The sequence below is a fragment of the Phyllobates terribilis genome, unplaced genomic scaffold (assembly GCF_046119375.1).
Source record: "Phyllobates terribilis strain yellow unplaced genomic scaffold, ASM4611937v1 Scaffold_5__5_contigs__length_657084704, whole genome shotgun sequence".
Classification (NCBI taxonomy): Eukaryota; Metazoa; Chordata; class Amphibia; order Anura; family Dendrobatidae; genus Phyllobates; species Phyllobates terribilis.
The window spans coordinates 388,673,272-388,700,130 of NW_027362765.1; the positions used below are offsets into that span (position 1 = coordinate 388,673,272).

General features: G+C 38.5%; 1 protein-coding gene across 6 annotated transcripts in view; it reads left to right on the forward strand.

Moving 5' to 3' along the window:
- Nucleotides 1-26,859, forward strand: part of LCOR (ligand dependent nuclear receptor corepressor) — a 78,649-nt gene that overhangs the window by 40,940 nt on the left and 10,850 nt on the right. For 3 of the 6 annotated variants that reach the window (XM_073684945.1, XM_073684948.1, XM_073684947.1), the window contains 3 exons: nucleotides 8,330-8,462; nucleotides 8,954-9,244; nucleotides 10,156-10,252. In XM_073684945.1, the coding sequence (XP_073541046.1) occupies nucleotides 8,330-8,462; nucleotides 8,954-9,244; nucleotides 10,156-10,252 (521 nt within the window). Of the gene's footprint in view, nucleotides 1-8,329; nucleotides 8,463-8,953; nucleotides 9,245-10,155; nucleotides 10,253-11,780; nucleotides 14,216-26,859 lie in introns of those variants that run through there. The other 3 variants (XM_073684950.1, XM_073684949.1, XM_073684946.1) reach the window with 3 other exon arrangements.

Sequence of the window (26,859 nt, forward strand, 5' to 3'; positions counted from 1 at the left end):
GGCCCTGGGTTCCTCCTAATGCAGGACAATGCCAGACCTCATGTGGCTGGAGTGTGTCAGCAGTTCCTGCAAGATGAAGGCATTGAAGCTATGGACTGGCCCGCCCGTTCCCCAGACCTGAATCCGATTGAGCACATCTGGGACATCATGTCTCGCTCCATCCACCAACGTCACGTTGCACCACAGACTGTCCAGGAGTTGGCGGATGCTTTAGTCCAGGTCTGGGAGGAGATCTCACAGGAGACCATCCGCAACCTCATCAGGAGCATGCCCAGGCGTTGTAGGGAGGTCATACAGGCACGTGGAGGCCACACACAATACTGAGACTCATTTTGACTTGTTTTAAGGACATTACATCAAAGTTGGATCAGCCTGTAGTGTGTTTTTCCACTTTAATTTTGGGGGTGACTCCAAATCCAGGCCTCCATTGGTTAATAAATGTGATTTCCATTGATTTTTGTGTGATTTTGTTGTCAGCACATTCAACTTTGTACAGAACAAAGTATTCAATGAGAATATTTCATTCTTTCAGATCTAGGATGTGGTATTTCAGTGTTCCCTTTATTTTTTTGAGCGGTGTATATTTTTGTGTGTTTTTCTGCAATATGATTCAGCACAAGCATGCTCCCTCCCGCCCTCCTCCCCTCTTCATAGACTGAAGAAATATGATGTGAAGCATTTAGTGAGCTGTACCCTGAGACGAGCCTGACATTGAAAGTTCAGAGTAAAGCTATCTAATAACATATTTTGCAAGCGTTATACTTATCTGTCCTATTGATTTATGCAAAGATTGTTTTTTATTTCTATCCCAAATTATACAGTACATGATTCCCTATTCTTGCAAGAATTACAATATACCTTATTTTTTTTTACAGGGCAAAATTATTTTGAGAGCAAATTTACATAATTACAAAATGTCTAAGAAGCATCTTATGAAGTCAGCTGTATTTGAGCATTTCACGGTGACTCAAGATAAAAAAGATTTTGTCAGTGTAGAAGTGACCCAGATGAAAACAAATGCTGTGATGTCAAAATCAGTGCATACTCAGGCAGTGATAAAAATGCTCCTTCAAGAGCTTCCAATCTAAAAAGACATTTACAACCCTGCCACCCAAAAGTTTACAAAGCTGTGATTGAAAAAGATCACCGCAGCACCAAGAAACCAGAGCCCAGCACTTCCCGCCAGACAAAGGAGGAGGAAAGAGCGTCTCAAACATCAGTTACAAGATATTTTGTAAGTGACAAAGTTACTGTAAGAATGACAGCAAATATATTTAAAAGACAGCTCATCCAGCTTGTTGTGAAGGACGGTGTACCATTATCATTATTTGCACGACCAGCTTTTACAGCTCTTAATGGAGAAATGGCCCGCAAACTTGGTGTTTCTCTGGAAAGAGAAAGTATTAGAAAATTAGTGATTGAAGAAGCCCTTAACCAAAAGGAAGATCTTAAAAAGACTCTGAAGAGACGCTTTGTGTTTCTTAAAATGGATGCCTGCACACTACACAGAGTTAACTATTTTGCTATCAACGTTCGATATGTTTTCGACGACAAAAAAATTGTTACTAAGACGCTGGCAGTAAAAGATAGTAAGGCTGAGTTCACACGATGCGTTTTTCATGCGTTTCCGCGGCGTTTTTGCAGTTGCGGAAACGCATGAAAAACGCATGGTAGAAGGGCAGCAATGTTCCCCAATGGAAATCCGCATGTGCTGTGCCCATGATGCGGATTTTTCCGCAGCGTAAACGCTGCGGTCAAAAATCCGCAGCATGTCAATTAATTTTGCGGAAACGCTGCTCTTTTGGCGCCATTGACTTGCATTAGACCGCATGGAATCTGCATCACTGTATATGTTGATGCGCTTTTCATGCGGTCTAATGTGCGGATGGTACCCGGGTGTGGATGAGAGGACTCTCATCCAGACCCAGGTACCATTAAAAAAAAAAAGAATAAAATAAATATATATATTCTCACCTTCTGACGGCCCGCGCTGCGTCCTGCCGGCTTCCCGCGCACTTCGCGGTTGAATGAAGGACCTTCGCTGACGTCAGTCATGTGACGGGTCACGTGACGCTGACGTCGGAAGGTCCTACAGTCTTCACTGCCGGCAGCCGGGACCGATGAAGCAGGACACCGGGGGCCATCAGATGGTAACGTATAGATTTATTTTTTATTTTTTGACATCACACACTATATAAATCCATGCCGGTTGCATGGATTTATATAGTGTGAAGTTGACAAGCACTTTCCAAGTGATGCTAAAATCGCTTGGGAAGCGCTTGTCAACCCGCATGCGGAAATGAAAGTGAAGACCGCTTCATTTCCGCATGTCCCTGGCAGGAAACCGCATGTACAATCCGCATGCGTTTTTTCCTGCCAGAGAGATGCAGAAACGCTCAGGAAAAAATCCTGAGCATTTCTGCATCGTGTGCACATACCCTAAAGCTCATCACAGCAGCTAGTTTCTCCAGGCCTTGGTGGAAAAAGTTCTGCAAGATTATGAAATCAAAAAAGAACAGGTTCTTGCTATTGTAGCGGATAATGCTTCAAACCTGACAAGTACAATTAAACTGATGAATGAGAATAATGAAGGTGAACAGCAGCTAGAAGAACATTTCAGATTCAGTATGTTGGAGATGAAAGGCCACAGTCCTGATCCCATAATGGAGGAGCAAGCAGATATTACTACAGAAGAACAGCAAAATGATTCTTTACAATTAGATGATCTTGTTGAAGCTGCTTCACACCTCTTTCCTATTCATCACATGTGCTGTGTTGTGCACACCCTGCAGCTGGCAATAAGAGAGTCTGCAAGAGGGACATGCTGCAACTCTGATCAGCAAAGGGAGGAAATTGGCTATTGCTGCCAGAACCCCTAAAATTGATTCCATGTTGAAGAGACGTGCTGGAAAAGGGGTGATTGTGGATCAAGCCACTCGGTGGGGCAGCACCTATTTAATGATTGAGCGATTGCTTGAGCTGAAACTTTCTTGTCGATATGGCGAACCCTCAAGTAACACTACATGATGGACAATGGACACAGGTGGCTGAATTGAAGGAATTGCTTCATCACCCATTTGCAGTGACTAAAAAGCTACAAGCTGAGGATTTAACTCCTGGCATTTTTATTAAGGAGTGGAAGCACTTGTTGTTTTGCCTGTCCCAAAGAGGAGGTTTAATCGCAGATGGCATTGCTGCTTCAATGAAACGGGAGAGAGACACAGCTATTAGAAAATAAAATTCTTTTGGCAGCTGTTTATGTGGACCCCAGTCATCGTATATTGCTGGATGATCAACAGCTTACTAAAGCAATAGAAGCTCTGACTGAGATAGCAGTTAGGATGAGCGGGCTACAGGACGACCAAGAGGATTTGTGTCCTGCCAGTGCTGCTGCCGTTTCTTCAGCCTCATCAGAGGAGGTGTTTAATTTCGAAAAGTATTTGGACAACCTGGAGCAGGCAAAGCGTTGCCGCAGGGAAAAAGATTCCACTCCCATAGAAAACAGATTGATCATATTTCAGCAAAATTTTTCACATGCTCTTAAAGAAGTAGAAGAGTTCAATCGTTCATCAAAACTGACTGTGCACGAGGCAATTCCTTTATACCCTGAAATTGTTAGAGATGTTGCCCATGTGGTTACTGCTTTGCCACCAACCCAAGTTAGTGTAGAGAGGTTGTTCTCTAGCCTTAAAATAATTAGGTCAGATTTGAGGTAGTCTATGAAGAAGGATCTGATGGAGGCGATACTATTTCTCAGAACAAATTCATAGACTGCACAAATGTTATTTGGTACGTTTTTGTTGAAAACTGTTTTCCCACTTACTGCATAGTGTATAATAAATTGTAAATATGCAAAAGTTTGTTTTGTTCAAAAGTTGTATTCCAATAAATATATTTTATGCTCTTATTTAAATGCCATGATTAAAATATAATTTACCATTTTACTACAGTAAATTTATCACTTAAACATGAGCCATGTATGAGGGAGTCGGTGTCATGGAAATTGATGAGTCGGAGGTTTGGCTTACAGACTCCACAGCCCTGTTGCCAAGTATGAAGGTTTTTTTTCATCAGTGGGGATCTGAATCCGGAGACCTTCCGTGATAACTGTATCAAAAGGGCAGAAACCATCCAGATCAGTTGAGCACTTTGTCTCTTTGTTTTAGTGATAACTGAAAGATCTCAGAATTGGAAACCTCATGAATCAGAACTTCAGATATGCTGCTGTTATAACATGTCAAAAAATCTTTAGTTACCCTTCTAACCCCTTTACCACCAATGGTGGTTTGCACATTAATGACCGGGCCAACTTTTACAATTCTGACCACTGTCACTTTGAGGTAATTTCTCTGGAACGCTTGTTTTTTCGTGACATATTGTACTTCATGATTGTGGTAAAATTTCTTCGATTTGTGGAAAAAAATGGAAATTTGGCGAAAATTTCGCAATTTTCAAAATTTTAATTTTTATGTCCTTAAATCAGAGAGATATGTCACACAAAATAGTTAATAAATAATATTTCCTACATGTCTACATCAGCACAATTTTTGGAATTAACATTTTTTTTATTTTTTTTATTAGGGAGCTATAAGGGTTAAGTTGACCAGCGATTTCAAATTTTTCCAGCAAAATTTGCAAAACCATTTCTTTAGGGACCACATCATATTTGAAGTGATGTTGAGAGGCCTTTATGACAGAAAATACCCAAAAGTGACACCATTCTAAAAACTGCACCCCTCAAGGTGCTCAAAACCACATTCAAGAAGTTTATTAATCCTTCAGATGCTTCACAGGAATTTTTGGAATGTGGAAGAAAAAAAAAAAGAAAATGAACAGTTAAATTTTTTTTCAAAAAAATGTTACTTTAGACCCCAATTTGTTTTATTTTCGCTACGGTATCAGGAAAAAATGGACCCCAAAATTTTGTTGTGCAATTCCTCCCGAGCATGCCAATACCCCACATTTGGGGGAAAACCAGGGTTCAGAAGGAAAGGAGCACCATTTGACTTTTTGAATGTAAAATTTGCTTAAATAATTACCGGACGCCGTGTTGCGTTTTGGAGAGCCCCTGATGTGCCTAACCAGTGGAAACCCTCCACAAGTGACTCCATTTTGGAAACTAGACCCCCCAAGGATTTTATCAAGGGGTATAATGAACATTTTGAACCCAGAGGTACGACACAGAATTTGATAACATTACGTCATCATTTTGAATATGTTGTCATTAGTCTTGAGCACAAGTGCTCGCTACTTGAGTTTGCATCGGGTACTCGGGTATGCACCAAGTATCGCGGGTGCTCAAGTGACCTGCTCGAGTCCCTGCCCCGCATGCTTCACGGTCGTTAAACACCCCAAAAAAAACAACAACGTGGGGATCGCTCGTGCATGGCAGGCCATCTTCACAATGGTTTTTGGGCCACGAAGCATATGGGGCGGAGACTCGAGCATGTCACTCGAGCACCCGCGATACTTGGTGAATACCCGAGCACCCGATGCAAACTCAAGTAGCGAGCACTTGCTCTCAACACTAATCGCCATATCGTCGTCATTCTTTTTCTTTATTCTTGAAAAAATTCCAACCCTAGTCCAACCCGAACTGTAGCGTTTGTTTTACGCAGTTCCTTATGTGGTATAAGTGATTAGACGACTTTATTCTTCTGGCCGACGCGATTGCAGTGATACCAGATTGATATCAGGTTTTTATGATTGACAGCTGTCACAGTAAAAAAAACTTTTTTTTTTTTTTTTTTTTTTTTTTTTTTTTATTTTTTGCAAAGACTAGTTTTTGTATTGCCATATTTTGAGAGCTATTTTTCCATATTTCGGCCGACAGTCATGTGACTGCTTGTTTTTTTTTTTGCGGGACAAGTTGACGTTTTTATTGGTACCATTATCGGGCACGTGACTTTTTTTGGATCGCTTTCTATTCCGATTTTTAGGAGGGAGAATAAGCAAAAACCAACAATTCAGGAATTGTGTTTTTTTTTTTTTTTTTTTTTTTCTTTATGCCGTTCCGCGTGTGGTAAAATTGATAAGGCTATGTGCCCACGATGCAGAAATGAAGTAGAAAATTTCTGCAGCATTTCTGCATCTCCCTGGCAGAAGAAACGCAAGCAGATTGTGCATGCGTTTTTCCTGCAGAATACATGCGGATTCACATGTGTACCCACATGCGTTAACGCATGTGTTTCCGCATGCGGACTGACTAGCACTTTCCAGGCGATAGCATCACTTGGAAAGGGCTTGACAACTAGGTCACAATATATAAATCCATGCGAAAGGCATGGATTTATATAGTGTGACCGTAAAAATAAAAAAATAAAGCTATACTTACCCCCGATCCCCCGCCGCGTGTGCTGTCGCGCTCGTCCTGGCTTCTTCTGGGTTGCCGGCATCTCGCGAGACAGCCTGCGGTCACATGACCGCGACATCATCTCAGGTCCTGGAAGGAGAAGCGCTGCAGGGGCCGCCGGACAGGTGAATATAAACTTTATTTTTTATTTTATTCTTTTTTTTTTTACAGGTACAATGGTACCCAGGTCTGGATGAGAGTCTTCTCTCCTCCAGAACTGGGTACCATCCGCACATTGAAACGCATATTATCCGCTTGTACAAATGTACAGACACGGATTCTATGCGTCTCAATGCAAGTCAATGGCGGCGCTTCCGCAAAATGAATGAACATGCTGCGGATTTATTTGCTCTACAGAAACGCTGCGGAAAAATCCGCAGCATGTGCATTGACATTGCGGAATGCCATTGGGGACCATGGGGTGCGGATTACCATGCGTTTTTGATGCTTTTCCGCTGCGGAAATTCCACAGCATAAATGCATGAAAAACGCATCGTGTGCACGCAGCCTAAGGCGGCTTTATTCTTCGGGTCAGTACGTCCCAGCGGTACCACATTTATATCTTTTTTTTTTTTTTTTATGTTTTGGCGCTTTTACACAATAAAAACTATTTTATAGAAAAAAAGAATTGTTTTTGTATAGCTTTATTCTGAGAGCTATAACTTTTTTATTTTTCGGCTGATGGAGCTGTATTGCGGCTTGTTTTTTGCGGGACAAGATGACGTTTTGAGTGGTAGCATTTCTATGTACATGTTTCTTTTTTATTGTGTTTTATTCCATTTTTTGTTAGGCGGTATGATAAAGTATAATTTTTTGCATCGGGTCACCATGACCGCATTCGGGAGCCGCTGCAGACAGCGCGGGACATCGGCAGAGGAGGTAAGTATCGGCTCTTACCTCCTTCCTTACTCCCGCAATGCTGCAATCGATTTTGATCCTAGCATTTCGGGGGTTAATGTTCAGGGACGGGACCACTCTTTGCACATTAGTACCAGGTGTCAGCTGTGAGAATCAGCTGACACCCGGCGGCGATCACACCCGCACAGCCTGTGTGCGAGCGAAATAGGCAGGAGATACTATTCCGTATATGGCCCAAAAGGCACAGGGTGCAGGTACGCCTAACGTCAGAAAGGGGTTAAATTCTATGTCCTTTTTATTTTTGCTATGACCATTCCTGTTCTTCACCCTTGTCCCTGTAAATAGAGCAGATTGCAGAGTGGAAATATTATATAATATATTTATTGTTCACAAATCTATTAACGCTTTACCTTGCTGATGGTTTTACAGTAGACTGTGCAAATGAGCGGCGCCAGGATTTTTTATTTTTTTTTTCACCTGTGGACTTTCCTCATGGAGGTTAGTCTACGGGGAAAGTCCACATACGGACCCGCAAGAGAAATTGACATGCTGCGGATCTGAAAGAAGCACCTCATGTCAGTTTCCGCAGGTCGCGTACTAGACATGAGATTTTCAGAAATCCCATCTACTATGCTGTAACATCTAGCCGCTGCAGGTTGACGCTGCATAAACACGCAGCGTCCAACTCACAGCGGCTCCGGATCGTCTGCACATACACTTAATCCGCTGTCTTGTGCTGGAGCTCGTAGGTCTAACTGGACACACTACAGCCCTGATGGCTACAATAACCAAAGTTTTTGGCATATCACTCCTTGCTAAGTGTCTGGAGGTCTAGCCTTATGAAAACTATTCATTGTAAGTTTTCTTTGAGGTAACTCTTTCAATGCCAAGGACATGTGTAATACATCACAACCTTAGCTCAAAGTCAACCCATATGGAGCTGCCGAGCGAAGCACTCTGCTTTTTTTTTTTTCTGCAGCCCCATAAAGAAAAGGGATAACCAGCTGGAGCTTTAATCTGCTTTATCAAACAGAATGCTGAGGTGTGTTTTTTTGGGTCACATGAAAGTCCTTTTTAATGTAGATATATAACAGCATGCCATCTTATGTGTTTATTTAGGAGCATTTAGCTGGCTTTCATAAACCAAATAATGAATCCGGCCAAGAAAACTTTCTGAAACAAGAGCAAGCAAAGATAATTCGACTAGAAAGACAAGCAGAAGAATTCATCAATGCAGTCTTCTACAAGAAAGGTTTGTGGTGTTTCTGTATAAATCTCGTTTCTTGTCTATAAATTTGATTTTAGTTTCTGTTCTTACTATCATCGTACCAGTATTTTATATGAGGGCTGGCAGACAGTTTGAGCTGACTAGTTGAGTCATTTGAGGTGGACTTGTAGTTTTAATCTTCAGTACTACCAGCTTCAGCTTTTTCAGCTTTGTTGTTACGTAGTGCATCCATAGTAACCAGTCTCCCTTGTACTGTGCAGATGTTCAGTTCAAAGGCTGAATCACCGCTAGGAAGTTAAGAGATATGATGCTTGGGAGAATTAATATTTTTAGAATAATCTTAGGTCTTGAAATATTAAATTCAAAAAAATTGGCAAAAATGGTGTTCTATATAAATTTTAGAATTGCATGATAAAATGTATTTTCATACATGTTTAATGTTAAAAACTGTAATAAATAAAAAAAAAATAGTTGTATAATATATTTTTTCTTTTTTATTCCCCTGATAAATCTAGACAGTCCTAGGATCTCTGATCCGAATATTCCCCTAGTTGCTCGTGAGATCATGCAGCGAATGATTCGACAGTTTGCTGCTGAATATACCTCAAAGAATAGCTCTACTCAGGATTCCAGCCCGCCCAACAGCACAAAGAACCAAAGCTTGCCGAAATCACCCTCCGGACAAAGTTCACCTCCCCCTGCCACTACCCAGAATCCTGTGCTTAGCAAGCTTCTGATGGCTGACCAAGATTCTCCCTTAGACCTCACTGTCAAGAAGCCCCATTTGGAAGAACCCTGTGAGCAAGGTATCTTCGTTTGTATACATTTGTTTCAATGACTCTAGTTTCACTTCTTGAGTGTCTGATTTTATTGCTCTTTAGCTGAAGCAAAGTTTTTCTTTCCTAACCAAAATGAAGCACTAACAAAATAGAGGACAGAATTCGTATATCTGTACTTTAGGTATAAACCCACTAAAACGCTATATATGTATTGCACTGGTGGTCGCCGAAGGCAGTGGTTCTCAACTCCTGTCCTCAAGACCCACCAATTGGTCATGCAAATTGTGGCCCTCTGTTTTGCCGCCTGCACGTTGCGGCCCTCTGTTTTGCCGCCTGCACGTTGGGTTAGGCAGGGTTCACTTCTATTGGGGAATTCTGTATAACTGGAACAAACAGAATTGAGGTCCAGATCAGATTGTTTATATGACTGGTACAAACGGTAGCCAAATGGCCGCATTGACTACTATACTGTGCTTCTGTAGTCCGTTGTTAAGACTGAAAAATTAAGTCCTGCTTGCTGTGCTTTTTGTTCCATTTTAAAAATGGACACATAACAAAACTATGTGAACCCTGGGGAAATCAGTCGGGCCCTTCTACCTCTGCATCTGCAGAGATATGTTTTGGACGTGAAATCCATTTGTGTCCCAAATTCAAATGTGAATCCTGCTTTACTCATAAATCTTGTATGAATCTAAATGTGTAAAGGTATTCTAGAGTAAAACAAGACTGTCCAATAAATTAGTGAAACTTTCCCATATGTCACTTTGTTGTCTATAGTGGGTGGAGAGTATTCACATTAAATTAGACAGGTTAATGCTAGGTGTTCCCCTCTCTGCTTGTTCTCTAGCAATGACTCATTGTTGACTTCCTTTCTTAATGATGGCAATTACCTATAGTAATAAAGAAAAGTAAATGTTTTTTGTCTTGTTCTATTTCAGCAGATGGAGTGCTTGACTTGTCCACTAAAAAGAGTCCTTGTTCTGGTAGCCCGAATTCCTCTATTTCTCCAAGTACCTCAAACAATATAGGGAATGGGTAAGCATCATCGACTCATCACATACGATCTATTCTTTTAATTGCTCCTAACAAAATCATATCAGGTTTCTAAACTAAAGTGATTATACCTTCCATCCTTTTAGAGCAATGAAATTCACTCTTTAAATTAGTGTCGTGTTCATGAAATCATATGCTTTGTTCCCATTCATTGTATGACCGATTTCATATAAATCTGCAGGATTTTAAGCTTACAATGATTGTAAGGATTGTGTGAGCACTTATAAAAGGGGAAACATGGCTTTGACCGATTAAATATCTAGGAATTTGCATAGTGCCTAAATTTAATAAGCATTTTCCATTTTTTAATTTTACTTTGTAAAAAAGGACTTTTTGTCTTTTTTAACCATTTTACCAAATATTTGTGGTTTCATAACTTAAGTCCAAAAATTCATCCCTGCATTTTCATTATATTTAGTGTGGCTTTTTTTTTTTCTTCATAACCCTTTATCACGCTATAAGGCATTTGTACAGATTTTATAGTTCTAGCTGTGTTTTAAAATAAAATGTAATTTTTACTTTTTTAACTATATACAGCTGTGGTAATTCAGCTGAGTGTTTGTTTGGGATTCATAAAGTTGGGACAGCATGTAACTTCTTTTAGACGTGGCTGTAGGAAGCATCCATATGCTCTTATTTTTTATATATATATATAAATATATCTTACATTTCAATGTATTAAATCACGTCTTAAAATCTATAATCAATCACCATCTAAATCACGCCTTTTGTCACCTATCGAATCTGTTCTGTCAAGAGGAAAAATGGTCTGACTGATGCGGTAAACACAACATAGACTTACTGATTTGTTGTGGTTTTGGTGTTTTTTTGGTTTGTTTGTTTTTTTTTTAATCCAAATTATAGATCTGCCCAGTGCACAATATTTGACTTTATAAATGGCACATGTTAAAAGTGCAGACTTCAAATTGTAAGGCCATTTTTTCTCTTATTTTATTTTTAAGAATAAAATCATTTAAGTAGTTGAAGCCTCATTGTCTTTACACATGGGCTATATGTTTTTTTTTTCTGTAAGATGATGTGAGCAGCAGACACTGTCTTAGTGTTATTTTAGAAGATTGCATTATGTACCAAGTGGCTTACTCTTTTATTACTGTACTTGTTTAGTGGTAACGTCACATAAATCACTTGTGTATACACCTTAAAGGGATCGACCACTATTTTCTTATTGATAGCTAAAGTGCTACTCACAGACCGTTGCGCAAAATCATTTTGATTTATTTTTTCCTTTTTCCTACAACAATTTGTGAACCCAGCCAAAGATCAAGTGAATTTTTTTTTGTTGTTTTTTGTTGCCCACAAAATTTCATTTTATTTTCTGTGAACCTAGTTTTATTTTTGTTAAACACACACTGATGCTGAGATAATGTTAGAATACAAAAAAAAGTGATGTTACCCAAGCAAGGCCTTCTAATAAAGGAGTGGCCCCATTCACCCATCCCTCCCTACCTGTGCAAGTTCTGCTCACATCAGTTTCCTTCCATCCAATTAGGCGACCTGGGAGACCCAGCCTGCACCGTCCAGATGGGCTTCTGCGCAGTGGTGATGGGGTGCCTCCAAGAAGTTTGCTGGATGCAACCAGGGAAACTTATGGCCACTCCACACCTCTAAAAGTGCCATTGGCTCGCTCCTTGCAGATTAGTGAGGAATTGCATAGCAGAAAATTTTCAGCAGCTGCCAGCCATGGTTCGTCTGGACTGCAGAATCAAGGACAACATTTGATCTTATCCAGGGAAGCTTCTTGGGCAAAACCGCACTACGAATTAAATTTTGGCCGTGTGAAGTATAGGGGTAATGGCGCACTCAGCAACATCAGTGACCTGCCTATTCTCACAGAAAATGCAAATGCTTTTCAAAAAAATGTTCACAACAAGCATGAAATTAAAAAGGAATTGGGCCTTTCTTCTCCAGTTGATTTAAAAATTCCACAGGTCCGAGGCATGGATTTGTCTTGGGAGTCCCGCAGTGGGGATCTTTACAATTACAACTCTTTGGTTATGGGTTCACAAACTGAGAGTGCACTTAGCAAAAAATTAAGGACTATCCTTCCAAAGCAAAATCGAAGGAATTTATTGGATACTACCACTGATTCCTGGAGCTCAGATGTTGAGCAGTCTACCTCTGGACAGCCATATTCCACCTCAGATCAGGAAGGAGATCCTGGCTCTAAACAACCAAGAAAAAAACGAGGGAGATACAGACAGTATAACAGTGAGATACTGGAGGAAGCGATTGCCGTGGTCATGAACGGCAAAATGAGTGTCTCCAAAGCGCAAAGCATTTATGGGATTCCTCATAGCACACTGGAGTACAAAGTTAAAGAGCGGTTAGGCACATTAAAAAACCCTCCAAAGAAAAAGCTGAAACTAATGAGGTTGGAAGAACAAGATGTTGTAGTAAAAAGTGAACTGGAACCTCAGGAAGAGGTGGAGGCATCGCCAAGTGCAAATGAATCTAAAGATGAATAGGCATGTTGTAAAGTCCTAAGTTTAGGAAATGAGTTGTAACCAAACTGGGCCTGCACTTCTGTCTTCTGATGCACAGCACACTTTACACCTGCTTAACTTATTGTGTGAAACTTTAAGGCAGTTTCGTAACAGACCTCTACAGGTGCAAATTCTGTGCTCAAAATCAGGCAGATTTGTAAATTCCTCATGCCCGGTACAACCCTTGAATACTTTATTTGGCCTTTACGCATGCTCTTTATTTTCAATAGCGAATTGTTACCTCAGCAAGAGAACCTATACATGTGAATATGGACTCGTTGCTATAGAGCCTGCATGTATTGTGTTCTTGATGTATATTTTGAGAAGAAAAAAAAATTTTCTTTGTTTTTTGAACACAAGTCCACTTTAAAAATTTCAGGAGTTACTTAAATATATACTACCATTGTCTAGGGGTAAAAAAAAGCAGTCTAAAGATATTTAAACAATTCATTTCCTAGAAGTCTGATTTTAAGTGTTTTATGCCAAAATGATTATTTCTGAAAAATTGAATGTACCTCGTGTAACTTTTGGAAGTTGTTACTTTTTTCGGAGAATGCAAAAAAGAAAGGCTTTAGTTCAGAGTGGCAGTGTGCAAAGAGCACAACATGTGGGTATGGGTAGGCCTCGCGGCAGTACGTTTCTAACCTACAAATGAGAGAGTATTACTAGAGCTTTACATTTCTTAAGTTTCAGAGATTCTCCTTGAAGCAGGGCAGTGTTCGTCCTGTTCAGCCAGGAAGCATGGAGGCATCTCATGAACAGGTGTGCGTGTGGTTTTTTGAAAACAAAAACAAAAAATTATTTTATTTTTTTTTTTACCTTGTGAAATGAAATTTTATGTATGTGTCAGTACACATATATCCTCATAACACTCCAGCAACGACCATTGAAAACATTTCATTGCAACTGAAGATGAACTTTTCTGTAGGTTTAGATAGATTACATGGTTAATTTACCACTACACTTCTTTCCCCATACCCCCAATCTTTGCTTTACCTGCCATATTACTTACAGGGAGGATCTTGTACACACTACCTTCAAAACTGTACCAGTTGCCAGATCAACACTAAACCTGTGTGGCAAAGTGATGGTAGGGTTTTTCTGTAGTAGCCTTATCACAAAGACTAGCTCTCTTTCTGGAGATGTTGGTTTACACACAGTCCTCATTTTAGAAAATATCCGGATATGTACATTCTACCTGATTTATAGTTACTAAACTGTGTGGTTTCTACATTTGTAGGTTTCAGGGGTCTCATACACACTTTTAACTACTGTGATATTTATCTGGTGCATATCGTTTCATAACAGTACAACCTCATAATTATTCCTCAGATTTCAGGAATGATGGGCACTCCTTGGGTCTAGCATGTTTGCTAGGATTGATTTTTACTGTATAATAGTCATTGTGTAAGCTGAGTCAATCATTGTCCGGTGTAGATTATCTTGAGCTACAGCATTTACAGCCTCTTCAGGTAACTGTTCTTTATCAGCACTCCTCCATGAACCACACAGTTTTGTACTTTTGTACAATATATATATATATATATATATATATATATATATATATATATATATATATATATATATATATATATATATATATATATATATATATATATATATATATATATAAATATAAATTTTTTTTTCCTTTCTGCTCTCTATACATTATAGACACTCCACTCTGAGCTTGTTTTGCACCATTTGTAAAAGCTGATAATAACACTATTTTTTTTTTCTTTCTTCAGTTGCTATGCTTTATACTCGTATGCAGTGGTAAATGTAAAATAGGTTTATACTTTACAAAAAAAATAGTCCGCTTAGGTTGCTACTTAATGACTGCAACGTTAACATGGCTGGATCCTTGTACATTATACATTAAAGGGGAGGCTCACGTTTTTTTTTGCCTTATACCGATGCTATAAATTTAAAAGGGGGTCTTTTCTAACAAGACATCCACCCCATTATTTACAATGTCAAGGCTCACTTAATTGGGTCCTAATCTGGTATCAAGTGACTTTGTATAGAAAATGGAGTTCTTAATGTGGATTAGGATGGTGATTTGAGGTCTGATTTGGTGAGGACCCCTGCCTGATACCGTCCACTGATGCTGATCCAGTCTGTACAGTGAATCATATTTAACTTGGGGCTTGTAAGGATTGTCAAACCTTCTTGTAGAAGCTTCAAATAAAAAGTCTTAAACTATATGTGCTGGGATGTTACCACCCTCCTCCCCCATCTATATGTTGTCTGTCTTATAAAACTGACAGCACACTGGACCATAAAGTGTAATGAAACCATTCACACATCCTTTTATTATTATTTGTGTACAGCCAGACTGAGCTTGTCCTATTCTCAACAGACCTGGCGAATCAAGTCTGAGGATCCATCACAATTGGATAAAAGCTCCATTTACATCAGTTTCTATCAGTTTTTCATCTGTTTTATAACTGATCTGTTGTGAAGTGTCATTAATGGGAAAATAAGTTTGGTCAGTTTACTGCCTTTTTTTCCCCAAACGATTGGCACATGGGAGGAAAACAGACTGGTATTTTTGACTGATGTAAAAACTGGAAACTGACAGTTGCCTTAGGCGATGTTCACACATCATGGTATTTTTAATGCAAATTTTCTGCTGCCTTTTGCAGCACCAGCAAAGTCTATGAGATTCCAGAATTCTTAGTTCACACATCATGTTTGTTTTTTTTCAGGATTTTGTGCCTTGCATGGTTTTTTTTGGAAAATAGAGCATGTCACTTCTTTCAGCGTTTTTTTTTTGTTTTTTCACCCATAGGAAGTAAAAAAAAGCTCAAAAAACGCATCAAAATTTTTTTCAGCGTTCTTGATGCCAAAATAGAATAAGGTTCTTTTTTTTCCACAGAACTTTATATACACTCATAAAAAGAGACAGAAGTACAGTGAAAAAAACGCACCAAAACTGGAAGAAAAGTCTGCAGCAAACCTCCCTTGAGAGATAAGGTTTTGCTGCAGATTTGTGACGCAAATAAAACCATGATGTGTGAACATAACCTAAAGTGGATTCAAAAGGCATTAAAAATGTCAAAGAACTTATCCTTCTCCTTTTTTTTTTGTTGGTTCATGTTTAGCTTGAACGGCTTCAAAACTGCAGTGAAACCCCCTCTAGGAGGTAAAGTCCCATCTTCTAATGTTATAGTACATTTGTGTGTGCCACACATGGCTTCAGTCCCAGCCACTTAGTTGTGCAGGGAGCCAAGACCCAGCGGTACAGTGAAGGGGTCCGGCACTAATCCAGCATTGTGGCCCCTTTATTCTCAGGTTTGGATTCCCAGAAGTCAGACTCCCAGCAATAGCATATTGCTAGGATATGACTATCTCATATCATAAAAGAAACTTAAAATCTTACCACTTGAGCTGCTACTTGCCTAAACATTTAATCAACTTGAAAAATTCTGGCCTATGGAACTGCAGAAAAATCACCCAAATCCTGCGATTTCTTAGATGTTTAATTGTAACCTTCAGGCCAATAGTTTAACCTCAGGAACCCTTAACTTTCATTACTGCCAACTACATACTTAGCTCTGACAATCGAGCCCTGGCGAAACTGTGTGCCTACCTTTTAATGTAGAAATGATACATGTGTAGTCATTGGAGTTTAGGATATAGATAGCTATCTCGTTTGGGTCTCTTGTTTTCTTTTTTTTTTCTTTTTTTTTTTTCCCTTTTGTTTCTAACATGTATGCCAAACACGTTAAACCTTTCTAATACCACTAAACTATCCTTTGACCTGAAGATTGTATTGCATTTTGTCAGATTATAAGCATTCCACTAGGATATGAAACTAAACTTTCAGGTAAACTTGTTTGAGAAGCTAAGAGCTTATTTACAGGGCACTTCTGATTTTTGCAGACGCATACATATATAAACCTTCTTCTTTTTTTTTTTTTAAGCACGAATTTAATTTGCAGTAATGTCTTTTACTGTTTTGTGAAGCAAAGTTAAAGGGGCTTTCCAGGACTCAAAGTAACTGCTAATTAAAAGAATATTTCCTACTTGGATTGAGCCCCTTTATCAAACTTGTTAGAACACCGTATTTGACTGTATGCAGTAATGGCAGTCTCTGGGAACGTACCACACGGTTATCCAATAAGCGCGCACTTGACGTCATATGGAGGACCAATTATATTGGGCGTTTTGCTTGCCATACTGCTGTTGCGTTTCAGAGTCATAAACCTAATGGTAGTATATGGGTTATTTATTTTTTGCAGATGCTTTATGAAAATTCTTCAACTCCCTTCTTTTCTGTAACATGAGTTTTAATGGTCCCTTTAATATTTCATAACCCTTTTAAAAGAAAAGCTGCTGATTTTATTTCAAAAGATTTCTATTTTATCTTGTAGATTTTGTAAAAGTTTCAGTCTTAATATTCAGGTGCACCTTGTTTGTGACACTAATAAGTTTAAACATTCCTACTTTAATGTACCCCTACCCCTAAAACGCTTCAATGTTAGGAATCCTGTACACAAATCTTTCTCCTAACATCGTTACCTTTTCAATTTCAAGTTCTGTTAACTTGTCATGTTTTGCATTACAAAGTAGTACTTCTCTAGAAGTAGCCCCCACCCCCTAAAAAAATAATAATAATCCTTTTAGTTTTAACACCGATTTTAAATCGGTGTGACTGAAATATGCAATGTAACTGCAACAGTGGAAAGGGTTTTTAAATTATTATTCTGAGCCATAATAGACCCAATTCTAATTGTATGGTTTTTGTTTCGTTTTTCACTACAACAAAATCTACCTTTTTGACCTTCTTTTTAAGTGATTCATAAGTGATGCACGATTCTGGCTTACTGTATAACAACCACCATATTGGAACACAAAATACCTCTTGTTCATACTCTGCTTTTGATAATGTCTGTCTGCATAGTCCAACTCGGTATGACCAATTCCACATCAGGTTTGCCATCTTATCTGTGAATTGTAAGTATATACTTTTGCAATGCCTACTATGCCTTTTTTGTAGGATTTTTTTTTTTTTTTCTCCCATTGATGGTTATCGTGGTCGATAGATCATTTTACTAGTTAACAACCTGCTGTAAATATTTTAGTTCTGTACGGTCACTTTTTTTTTTTTTTTTCATTAAGATCACTAAATTGAATTATTTTTATGTACAGATAAATTCCATACCTCAAAGTTAACTTTATTTTTAAAACTCGTAGCTTAGATTTAGTTCGAGTGAACAAGTTTTAATGGAGTTGTTTTAAAAAATTAAAAATGGAAAAAAAAAAAATTCTCTTGCTAAGGGAGAGCAGTGCAATTTCAATAAAGCCGTTTTTACGACAGAGCCATATGCAGGCAAGGGAATGTATTGCTGTGTCACTGAATTGTCTAGCATGTAAGTATTAATGCATCAGCTCATCCTCCTGATTACGGACTATTGGTTATTTAGCCGGTAGGAATTTTTTTTATTTTTTTTTATTGCTACAGTCTGTCAGTGGACCAATGCTAGATGTGCTTACAGGTGTATTTGCCAAAAAAAAGTCTATATACTACTAGATTGCAGCTTGTTGCGCTATGCTTATGTAAAGTGTTTTATTATCCTAATATTCGTACTCCTTTTGAAAAACGGGTGAGGGGTAAACCAGTTCAGCAGTTGTATGACGATGTATCATGTGCACAGGAAGAAAATAACACTGCAATCTTGTCTGCCATTTTACTAACACAAGTTTGGTAAATGCTGTATCTTTTTTTTTTTTTTTTTTTTTCTTTTTTTGTATACATGATTTTTAGATGATTTTAGAAAGCACTTGTCAGTTCCTGTTGAGTTAGAGAGAGGAGCTTTAGAAGCACTTTTTTCTGTTTCAGCACTAATATATATATATATATATATATATATATATATATATTCCTCACTGGAATTATCACTGAGATTATCACTGTTATTAGATGTAATTGTTTAGATCCTTTCTTTGATATATTTATTTTTCAAATACTGTTGGTAAAATTATCAGAATGTAATTCTAATACCCACGAGTTTAACTTTCAGGTTTGTTTTTCTGATGCTGTTCCTTAACGTACACTTTTAAATACTTAAATTTGTTTAATTTTCTTGAAAAAAGAAATCCAAAAATGGCATAATTTTGACATATCTACTATAATGACAGATACTTGAGGGTAATTGCAGGTAATAAGCAATCCTTTCACCAAGTGGAAGAATAATGTAGTCCAAGCCTGAAATGTATTAACCTACAAGTTCACCGAATAGATAAGCGTAATTACTAGTGTTGAGCGAGTATGTTCTGTCCGAGTATGCTCGGGCCGAGCTCCGAGTAGTTACAGCTGCTCGGTGATGAGGTTGAATCGCTCCCGTGTGCATGATTTGCAACTGTTTGACAGCTTTATTACATGCAAAACCTACAAAAGACAAAAAATATCTCATACCCTACCATCATTATATATAAATGTAAAGCAAAGTTGCATATGAAATATAGGGTACTTAGTGAACTATTTTTGATCAAAAAAAGTATACAAGCCGTCCCACCAGTGACAAGGTGACCCTAAATTGGTACGGTCCTAAGAATGTGTAAGAAATAGACATTCCTCACATGTAATAAAGCTGTCAAACAGTCACAAATCATGCACACGGGAGCGATTTAACCATATCACCGAGCAGCTGTAAATACTCGGAGCTCGGCCCGAGCATACTCGGCGAAAGGGTTAATAGAACATACTCGCTCAACACTAGTAATTACTTTCATAAATATGCCCCAAACTTTGTGGTGCAATTGATTAGTACGGCACACTGAATTCATTCATACTGAATGCCCTAGTTATAAAACCACTCAACTTCTTTTTTTTTTTTTTTTTTTTTTTTCTTCCCCATTTCCCCAATCGTAGCAATTTTGTATGGTCAGTGGGTACGACTAGCAATGTTTTTCAAGCTATATTTTGTACGACTGATTTTACAAAAGTTTTCTCACCACTCTTCTGTGCATTGACAAATATCTGCCACAAATGATGTGGAAATTTATGCAAATTGTGTTTTGTTTTTTTAAAACGTTAACATTAACTTGCTTTTTCCTCCGTGAGGTTCTAACACCTTCTCAGAAAAAAAAACCCCTCAAACTCGCATGTGAATTACCTGTTAAAATTAATAGGAAGAATATTCGAAGTACATGATTGCTCCGCTTCAGTATCTGGGTAAAAAAAAAAATACTTAAACATCTATACCATATATATGGTAAAGCAAACTTTAGAAAAGGAGTGTGGTAGACTGCACTTTTTTGTACAGTGAGCTACTGCAAAGAAATGTATACCACGCAGAAAGTGTATATATTTTTTATTCCTAATACAGTGGGGTCACTATTGTGAAGGGATGGCTCTGCCTCCATTCTGATTGCTCGCATTATCGGCGCATAACCCCAGAGCATATGCACCAGACCACCGCCACAAACGTAGTGTGGTCTTAGCCCATATGTATCACTTGCATATATTGGATGCGTGAATTAATAGGAATACCCAATCTCCAAGATCCTATCCTTATATGTAGTAGGTGTAGTAATAATAATATGCGCAAATACCTCCAATTAGAAATGTAGTATAGTTATTTTGATTAGCCATGTCGTTTACCCCATGTGCAGGGCATTGCAGTAGCTTGGGTATCCATAGTTACCACCACTCATAGTGAAAATTAGTTGTTAGTGGTGATAACCATGGATACCTAAGCTACTGCAATGCCCTGCACATGGGGTAAGCGACATGGCTAATCAAAATCACTACACTATAATTAGAGGCATTTGCTAATATTAGTAACGATTATTCCTCCTACTACATATTGAGATAGGATCTTGGAGCTGGGACTACCCCTTTAAGGTTTTTTATGTAATTAAAAAGGATTAAAGTATCTTGCTCAATATATTGATTATGTCCTTAGTGGCATAACCCTTTTTAGGACAAATTACAGTGAACATCTCTTGATAAATCCAGTACTTTATACGCATTAAAATGCGGCTAAAATTCTTAATTTTCAATTTTTATTTTCTTGTTTTGCTATTTCTTTTTGTAGAAAAAAAAATTTGATATATATTTAATGCACATGAAATGTTGAAATTCCCGCACTTTGGGTTTGTTTTTTGTTTTTCATGTAATGAGTAGACTAGTGTAATTATTCTACCAGCATACAGAAATGCCGTTGCAGAAGTATTTCTAGCCCATGAATGCATTTGATTGTAAACTGATAATTTTTTCAGGAAATAAATGTTTATATAATTTTTAAAGTAAATGTTTTATCTGACTCCCATGTGTTGAGATTACAGATGGGAAGTATTTGTACAGCAGTTGACTGCTGCTAGGAAGTTAAAAAAAAAAAAAACCTTGTACAAAATAGACTTAATGGTTTTTTTTTGCATTAATTGTAGCCTCTGCTTGATGGGATTACTGGGATTGCTTTTTTCTGCTGTTGCTTTCAGGCTAAAATGTTAAACTTAGGAATTCAACATATGTACACACTGCTTAAAACCCTCAGGGACACTCGACTCACTACTCACTTGATTCAGGTACTTATACTCTCTACTTAAATTTTAGCAGTGATTTGTATTTTCTTTTTCTTTGTTTCCTTCTTTTGACGTGCTTGTAGCACATCCTTGATGAATGTCAAGTTAAAAAAAAAAAAAAAAAAAAAACTCACTTCAGGTATCCAGGTATAACTCAGCCAAACGGTTTATAAAAGCTGCATATTAACTCCTCAGCACACAGTGCCTCAGACACGTATAGTGGCATTCTGTATATTCAGTGACTACTGAACAGATAGCACGGGGGTTCCTGTTTTGTTTTTTTTTTAAATAAAAATAAAAGACAGTATATCTGAAGAAGTTGTAAGCATAAATCAAAAGGAACTTAAATATTTGTCTCGTTTCTTTTGGATAGCGCAAATGAAAAACCATTTAAATTGAGTTAAAACCTATTCTGACCACTTACTCATTTGCCAATGAAAACCACTTAAGGCTTGACGAATGGTTATTCCTCAAGCTTCCCTTTTAAAAGCAAGACCTGATACTCTGCATCTGCTAAGAAACTCAAATTTCTTTTCCATGTGATGACTACTTTTTTTTTTAAATTGTTTATATATTTAATTTATGGTAATTGGATAACCTGTGTTTAAACAGGAACCCCCTCCTACACACTTATTGACCTCATTTCAATATGCTGTTTACAGTTTGACAGAATTGTATAATTTAATATTTCTCTTGTACTGTAGTTTATATTTATTTACAGATTTTTTTTTTTTTGTATTGTGTGATTTTAACTTTTTTTTTTTTTTTCGTTCTTGCTATGATCAATGTCTTATGTAGTAGAGCACTTATGATCACGATTACTTTTTTTTTTTTGTTTGATTGCACTACATAATTTTTTTTTTTTTTTTAATGCAGTTCTAATTTTGACTGGACTAAATAAGATGTCTTTTAATGTATGTGATAAGTACTTTAAAACTTTAAAAAAAAAAAAAAAAAGAAAAATCCATGTGGTTCATTTTATTAATTTTTATTTCGGCATTGTATGTTGAAAGCGCTGATTCTGTCGTCGTGCATGTGTAAAATTTAATGGTTCCATTGTATTATTTGACCATGTCCTTTTAAAAACTACGAGAAAAAAAAAAAATACATTCCCAGCTGTAATGTTGTGTATGGTAGTTCTCACTGGATGCTAGACTTTTCAAAACCACTATTCTTCTAATAAATTTGTTGTGAAAAAAAAAAATTCTTCTGTTCTTTATGTATTTTTAACGTGCTTTGATTTAGTGTTTATTTCAGATAACTGGTTTATTTCACGGTCTCCGAGTCTGTTAAAATTTCTTCTCAGGGTGCAGTCAGACAGCCGTATAAATCAAAAGACTGGAATGCAGTACATGGACCGGCCGGCAGCTCTCCTGACCCAAGCGTGACAGCTGGATGGAAATGCATGAGGCTGTCGCGGCGCTCGGCTCAGGAGAGCCGCCGGCCAGTCCTTGCCTTACTGTCCGATCTGTCCTATTTCTCCGGCTGTCTGACTGCGATCTTAAGGTTTGTCTGTTTTTTTTCCCCGGGATCAACACATTCATTTATAAGAGGTGAGAAGTGTCTGATCCAGATACTGGGCCTTCTACAATCATGGTGCCCCATGTTCCCAACTTTAAATAATGACGGTCAAGCATGCTTGTTGCTGCTCTATTCAGAGTCTACAGGACTGATTGACAGATGGCTGGCTAAGCGCTGTATTTGTCGGTCACATAGACTTTGAATGGAACGGTAGCAACCATGCTGAACCGTCCCTCCATTCAGAAGATGAAGCAAGACCCTTGTGATAAGTCAGGGTCTCATCAATGGGACCGGTGATGATAAATCTCCTATCTTTATATCCTGTGAGTAGGTGATGTTTGATCCAGATGAAAAATGGTTTTCAATAGTATATTGACAATATATTATATATCAGAAGATTGTCAGGAATGTTTTCCTGAAAGAAATGGTCTTTGCCTTGACCTTTTTATAGGGATATTCCAGCCAAAAAAAGTAATATCTACTGGTTAGATGATTGTCATTGGGGTCTGACTCCTAGGAAGACAAACATAAGACACCAAATACTTTGGAGCTGTTAAGCATGCAAGTTGCTATTACAAACAAACTATACAAGGCCACGTTCAGTATTTGGTCAGTGTTTTACATCAGTATTCAGAAACCAAAACCAGGAGTGGGTGATAAATGCTTAAGTGGTGCACATGTATTATGCTTTGCCTCTGATTGTCCCACTGCTGATTTGGGCTTACAAATACTGATGTCAAATACTGAACGTGGCCTTAGAGTGAAATTACCAATGAGTATTTCTGGTCCCAACAGTCAGATCCTCATCAATGGAACCCATGACTGGATTATCAGAAGAAAAAATTTTTTATTCTGAACACTGAGGTATATGTTGAGACTCTATTGATATTCTCATCTACTTTTATGGAATCCCTGCAGTATGTGCAATAAATGTATACTATACGAGGATTGCATTGGTTGGACCCATATCTATCTTTCGTGGGGCCTCCTCATGCTGTTTGGGGTTGGTTGGAATTGTCATACAAATGAGATTTCTGACCATCTCTCAGCTGGCAGCTGTGCGCGTCAGGGCCTCATTCTCAATATCTTTGCTGGTCCTATTGGGGGTGAGGGGGGATCCACATATACTGTACATTTCACACGTGTCCTAAATGTCATTACAAGGGATATTCCTGACAAATTAGTTCAGCTTTACTAAAATGGGTAGTTGACTTAGCTTTTCAGTACAGAAGGACTCTTCAAAATATTTAATATCGTGTGGTTCAAGCAGTTGTAAAGGGAAAAATAAACCTGATAACTAATCGTTCACCTCTTCGGATGCCAAAAAACGACTTTAGGCCCCTGTCTGGGCTGCTGCTTTCTGCCTTCACGCACCACAACTCTGGTCTCTTCACTATAGGCCTGGACTTCTGGCTGGCTCTGTTTCAGAGGTCACTACTACATGTTGTAAGATTGTTGCGTCAAGACGTGCTGCTACTTTATAACACACAATAACTTCCAAGGCCTGGGCACAGCGAGAAGTCCCGGCCCATAGCGAGGACAAGACTGCGAGCAGTAGGGCAGCTTGAGAGGTCAGTATTTGTCTGGAGGCTTTTTTGCCGTCCCTATTCCAACTAACATACAGATACGGTTTATGAACAAACTTGTAACCCCAGGACTGCCTGTATATGTTTGTGTGGGAGATTTTGTCACGTGTGCCAAATGTTGAGCAATGAAGTGTGTGAAGGCAAAAATTGCTGTAGTTTAGATTCTTAAAGGGAACCTGTAACGTCCTAGTTGTCCTATAGGCTGCCCCCAAATCGTCGTCAGTGATGCAGTGTGCATCACAAACAAGCTGTTTTCATGAAAATTGATGCAGCTATAATGATTTTATAACGTTTAATATACTTAGATCCTACCTGTGTTTTCAGTCTTAGGGGCATGCTTGTCCTATTCAGTCATGGGCAGGCGCAGCATTCACTCACTGCTGGCGCCGCCCATGTATTTAATTCCTGTTCCCGGCCAACGCTGATATTGTGGGGCGCAGGCGCACTTGTATATGTCTGGCCGCCTGCGCAGTGAGGCTGTGTGATTACCAGCTTCACTGCGCTATGACATGTTATGTTCCCCGCGTATGCGCAGTGAAGTTGGTAATCACACAGCCTCACTGCGCAGGTGGCCAGACATATACAAGTGCGCCTGCGCCCCACAATATCAGCGCTTGCCGGGAGCAGGATTCAGATACATGGGCAGCGCCAGCAGTGAGTGAATGCTGTGCCTGCCCATGACTGAATATGACAAGAACGCCCCTATGACTGAAAATACAGAATCTAAGTATATTAAACGTTCTAAAATCATTATAGCTGCATCAACTTTCATGGAAACAGCTAGTTAGTGATGCACATTGCGTCACTAACAACGCTATGGGGGCAGTCTATGGGGCAACTAGAACGTGACAGATTCCCTTTAAACTGGGGCTGGTGAAGGTTGACTGGAAAGGGGATATTAAGCTTGCTGTAAAAGTATGTGCACCTACCAGGCAAAATTATTTAATGCCGGATATGGAATAGATAAAGCTGCATTTTGTCCCAGGATAATAGTCAGGTGCAGGAACCACCATGTATGAAATGATAAATAGAAAACGGATACATGGCTCTGCTGGGTATGACAGGCAGGTAGTGTATACACATAAAAATGTATTTTTAGAGTAAATAAATACAGTGCTATACATTCTGACAAATGTCTTCCTCAGGCCAGTTATGCATGTCCGCAATACAATAAACAGTACAGACCAATTTTATTTTTTCATAATTGTTTATACTTTTGTTCTACATGGGAGCCAGAGGGCAGTATATGGATTTTCCTTTTGGTACAAAATTAGATTTTGTCAGTGTGTAATAGATAGAGATTGGGTTTTAGTCTTTGTAAATTCTACTTTGAAGTAGTCCTAGATCAGCAGAGAGTAACTTAGAAAAAGACAGTTAAAGAGGTACACACTCCTTTTAGACCATTTGAATGAGCTGACTGGCAGATCCTCAGTTAACTCATTCTGCAACACAGACTAGAAAAAAGGTGGACAGCCCATTTTTAGGAAAATGTTTACCCCTACATTTATAGAAATTACCATGTAAGCAAGGGGTAAATGTCTATATAGACCTGTGGTGTATCCCGCTAACCCAACTGGTAAGGAGGTCAAACGTTTCGCCCTTTTGGACTCGTTATTTAACTCCATGCCATGGATGGAAACGTTAAAGGGGCACACAGAAGTACCATTTTTTTTTTTTTTTGGGCAGCTGATATAATTCCCCTCCCCAACAGAATGCTCGCTGCAGAACATTTCCACAATGTGAACATATCTTTAGATTATTTCACTGTGTTTACCTAACGGGCAAATCAGACTACATATCATTCTTTCCTTTTATATACTGTTCCCTGCCATGGCCTGACCATACATTTATAAGTATAGAGGATACAACATTGAACAAACATCAGAGCGCTGCATTGATTGTAAATGTGCAGAGCTTTTAAAACCATGTAGGAGAGTGTCTAACACATGCTAGAAGCCATAAAAGCTTTTACTTTTAAAAGGAAGGGAAAAGTAACACACTACATTTCACCGCTGTTTATACCATAAATAGCCACTGATATTTGGAGTGAATTCACGCAGTGGCAGGCACGCTGCTTTATACGTATTCTACAGCTTGTTAGCTGAAATTGAGTAGCTAATAAAGCCATCTTCCTTGCAATCACTTTTCTCTCTTTCAACATGATTTTAGTTAAATTTCAGTACTTGGATATTTGTCTGCCAGAGATCAGTGGTTACATTGGTAAAGACGTGTTAGAAATTTGCAAAAGCAATTAGAATTATCAAAACTTGACTTTTTAAATACCTCTTCATCCCCTCAATCAAATGCGTATGATGGGGGCTCTGGAGCTTAATTTTCCCACTTTGCGGCAAACACCGGCTATATTGCATAGCCAGCATCTGTCTTTAACAGCTGTAGCAACTCTGACCGCAGCTTTTTAGCATTTAAATGCCGCGTTTAAAAG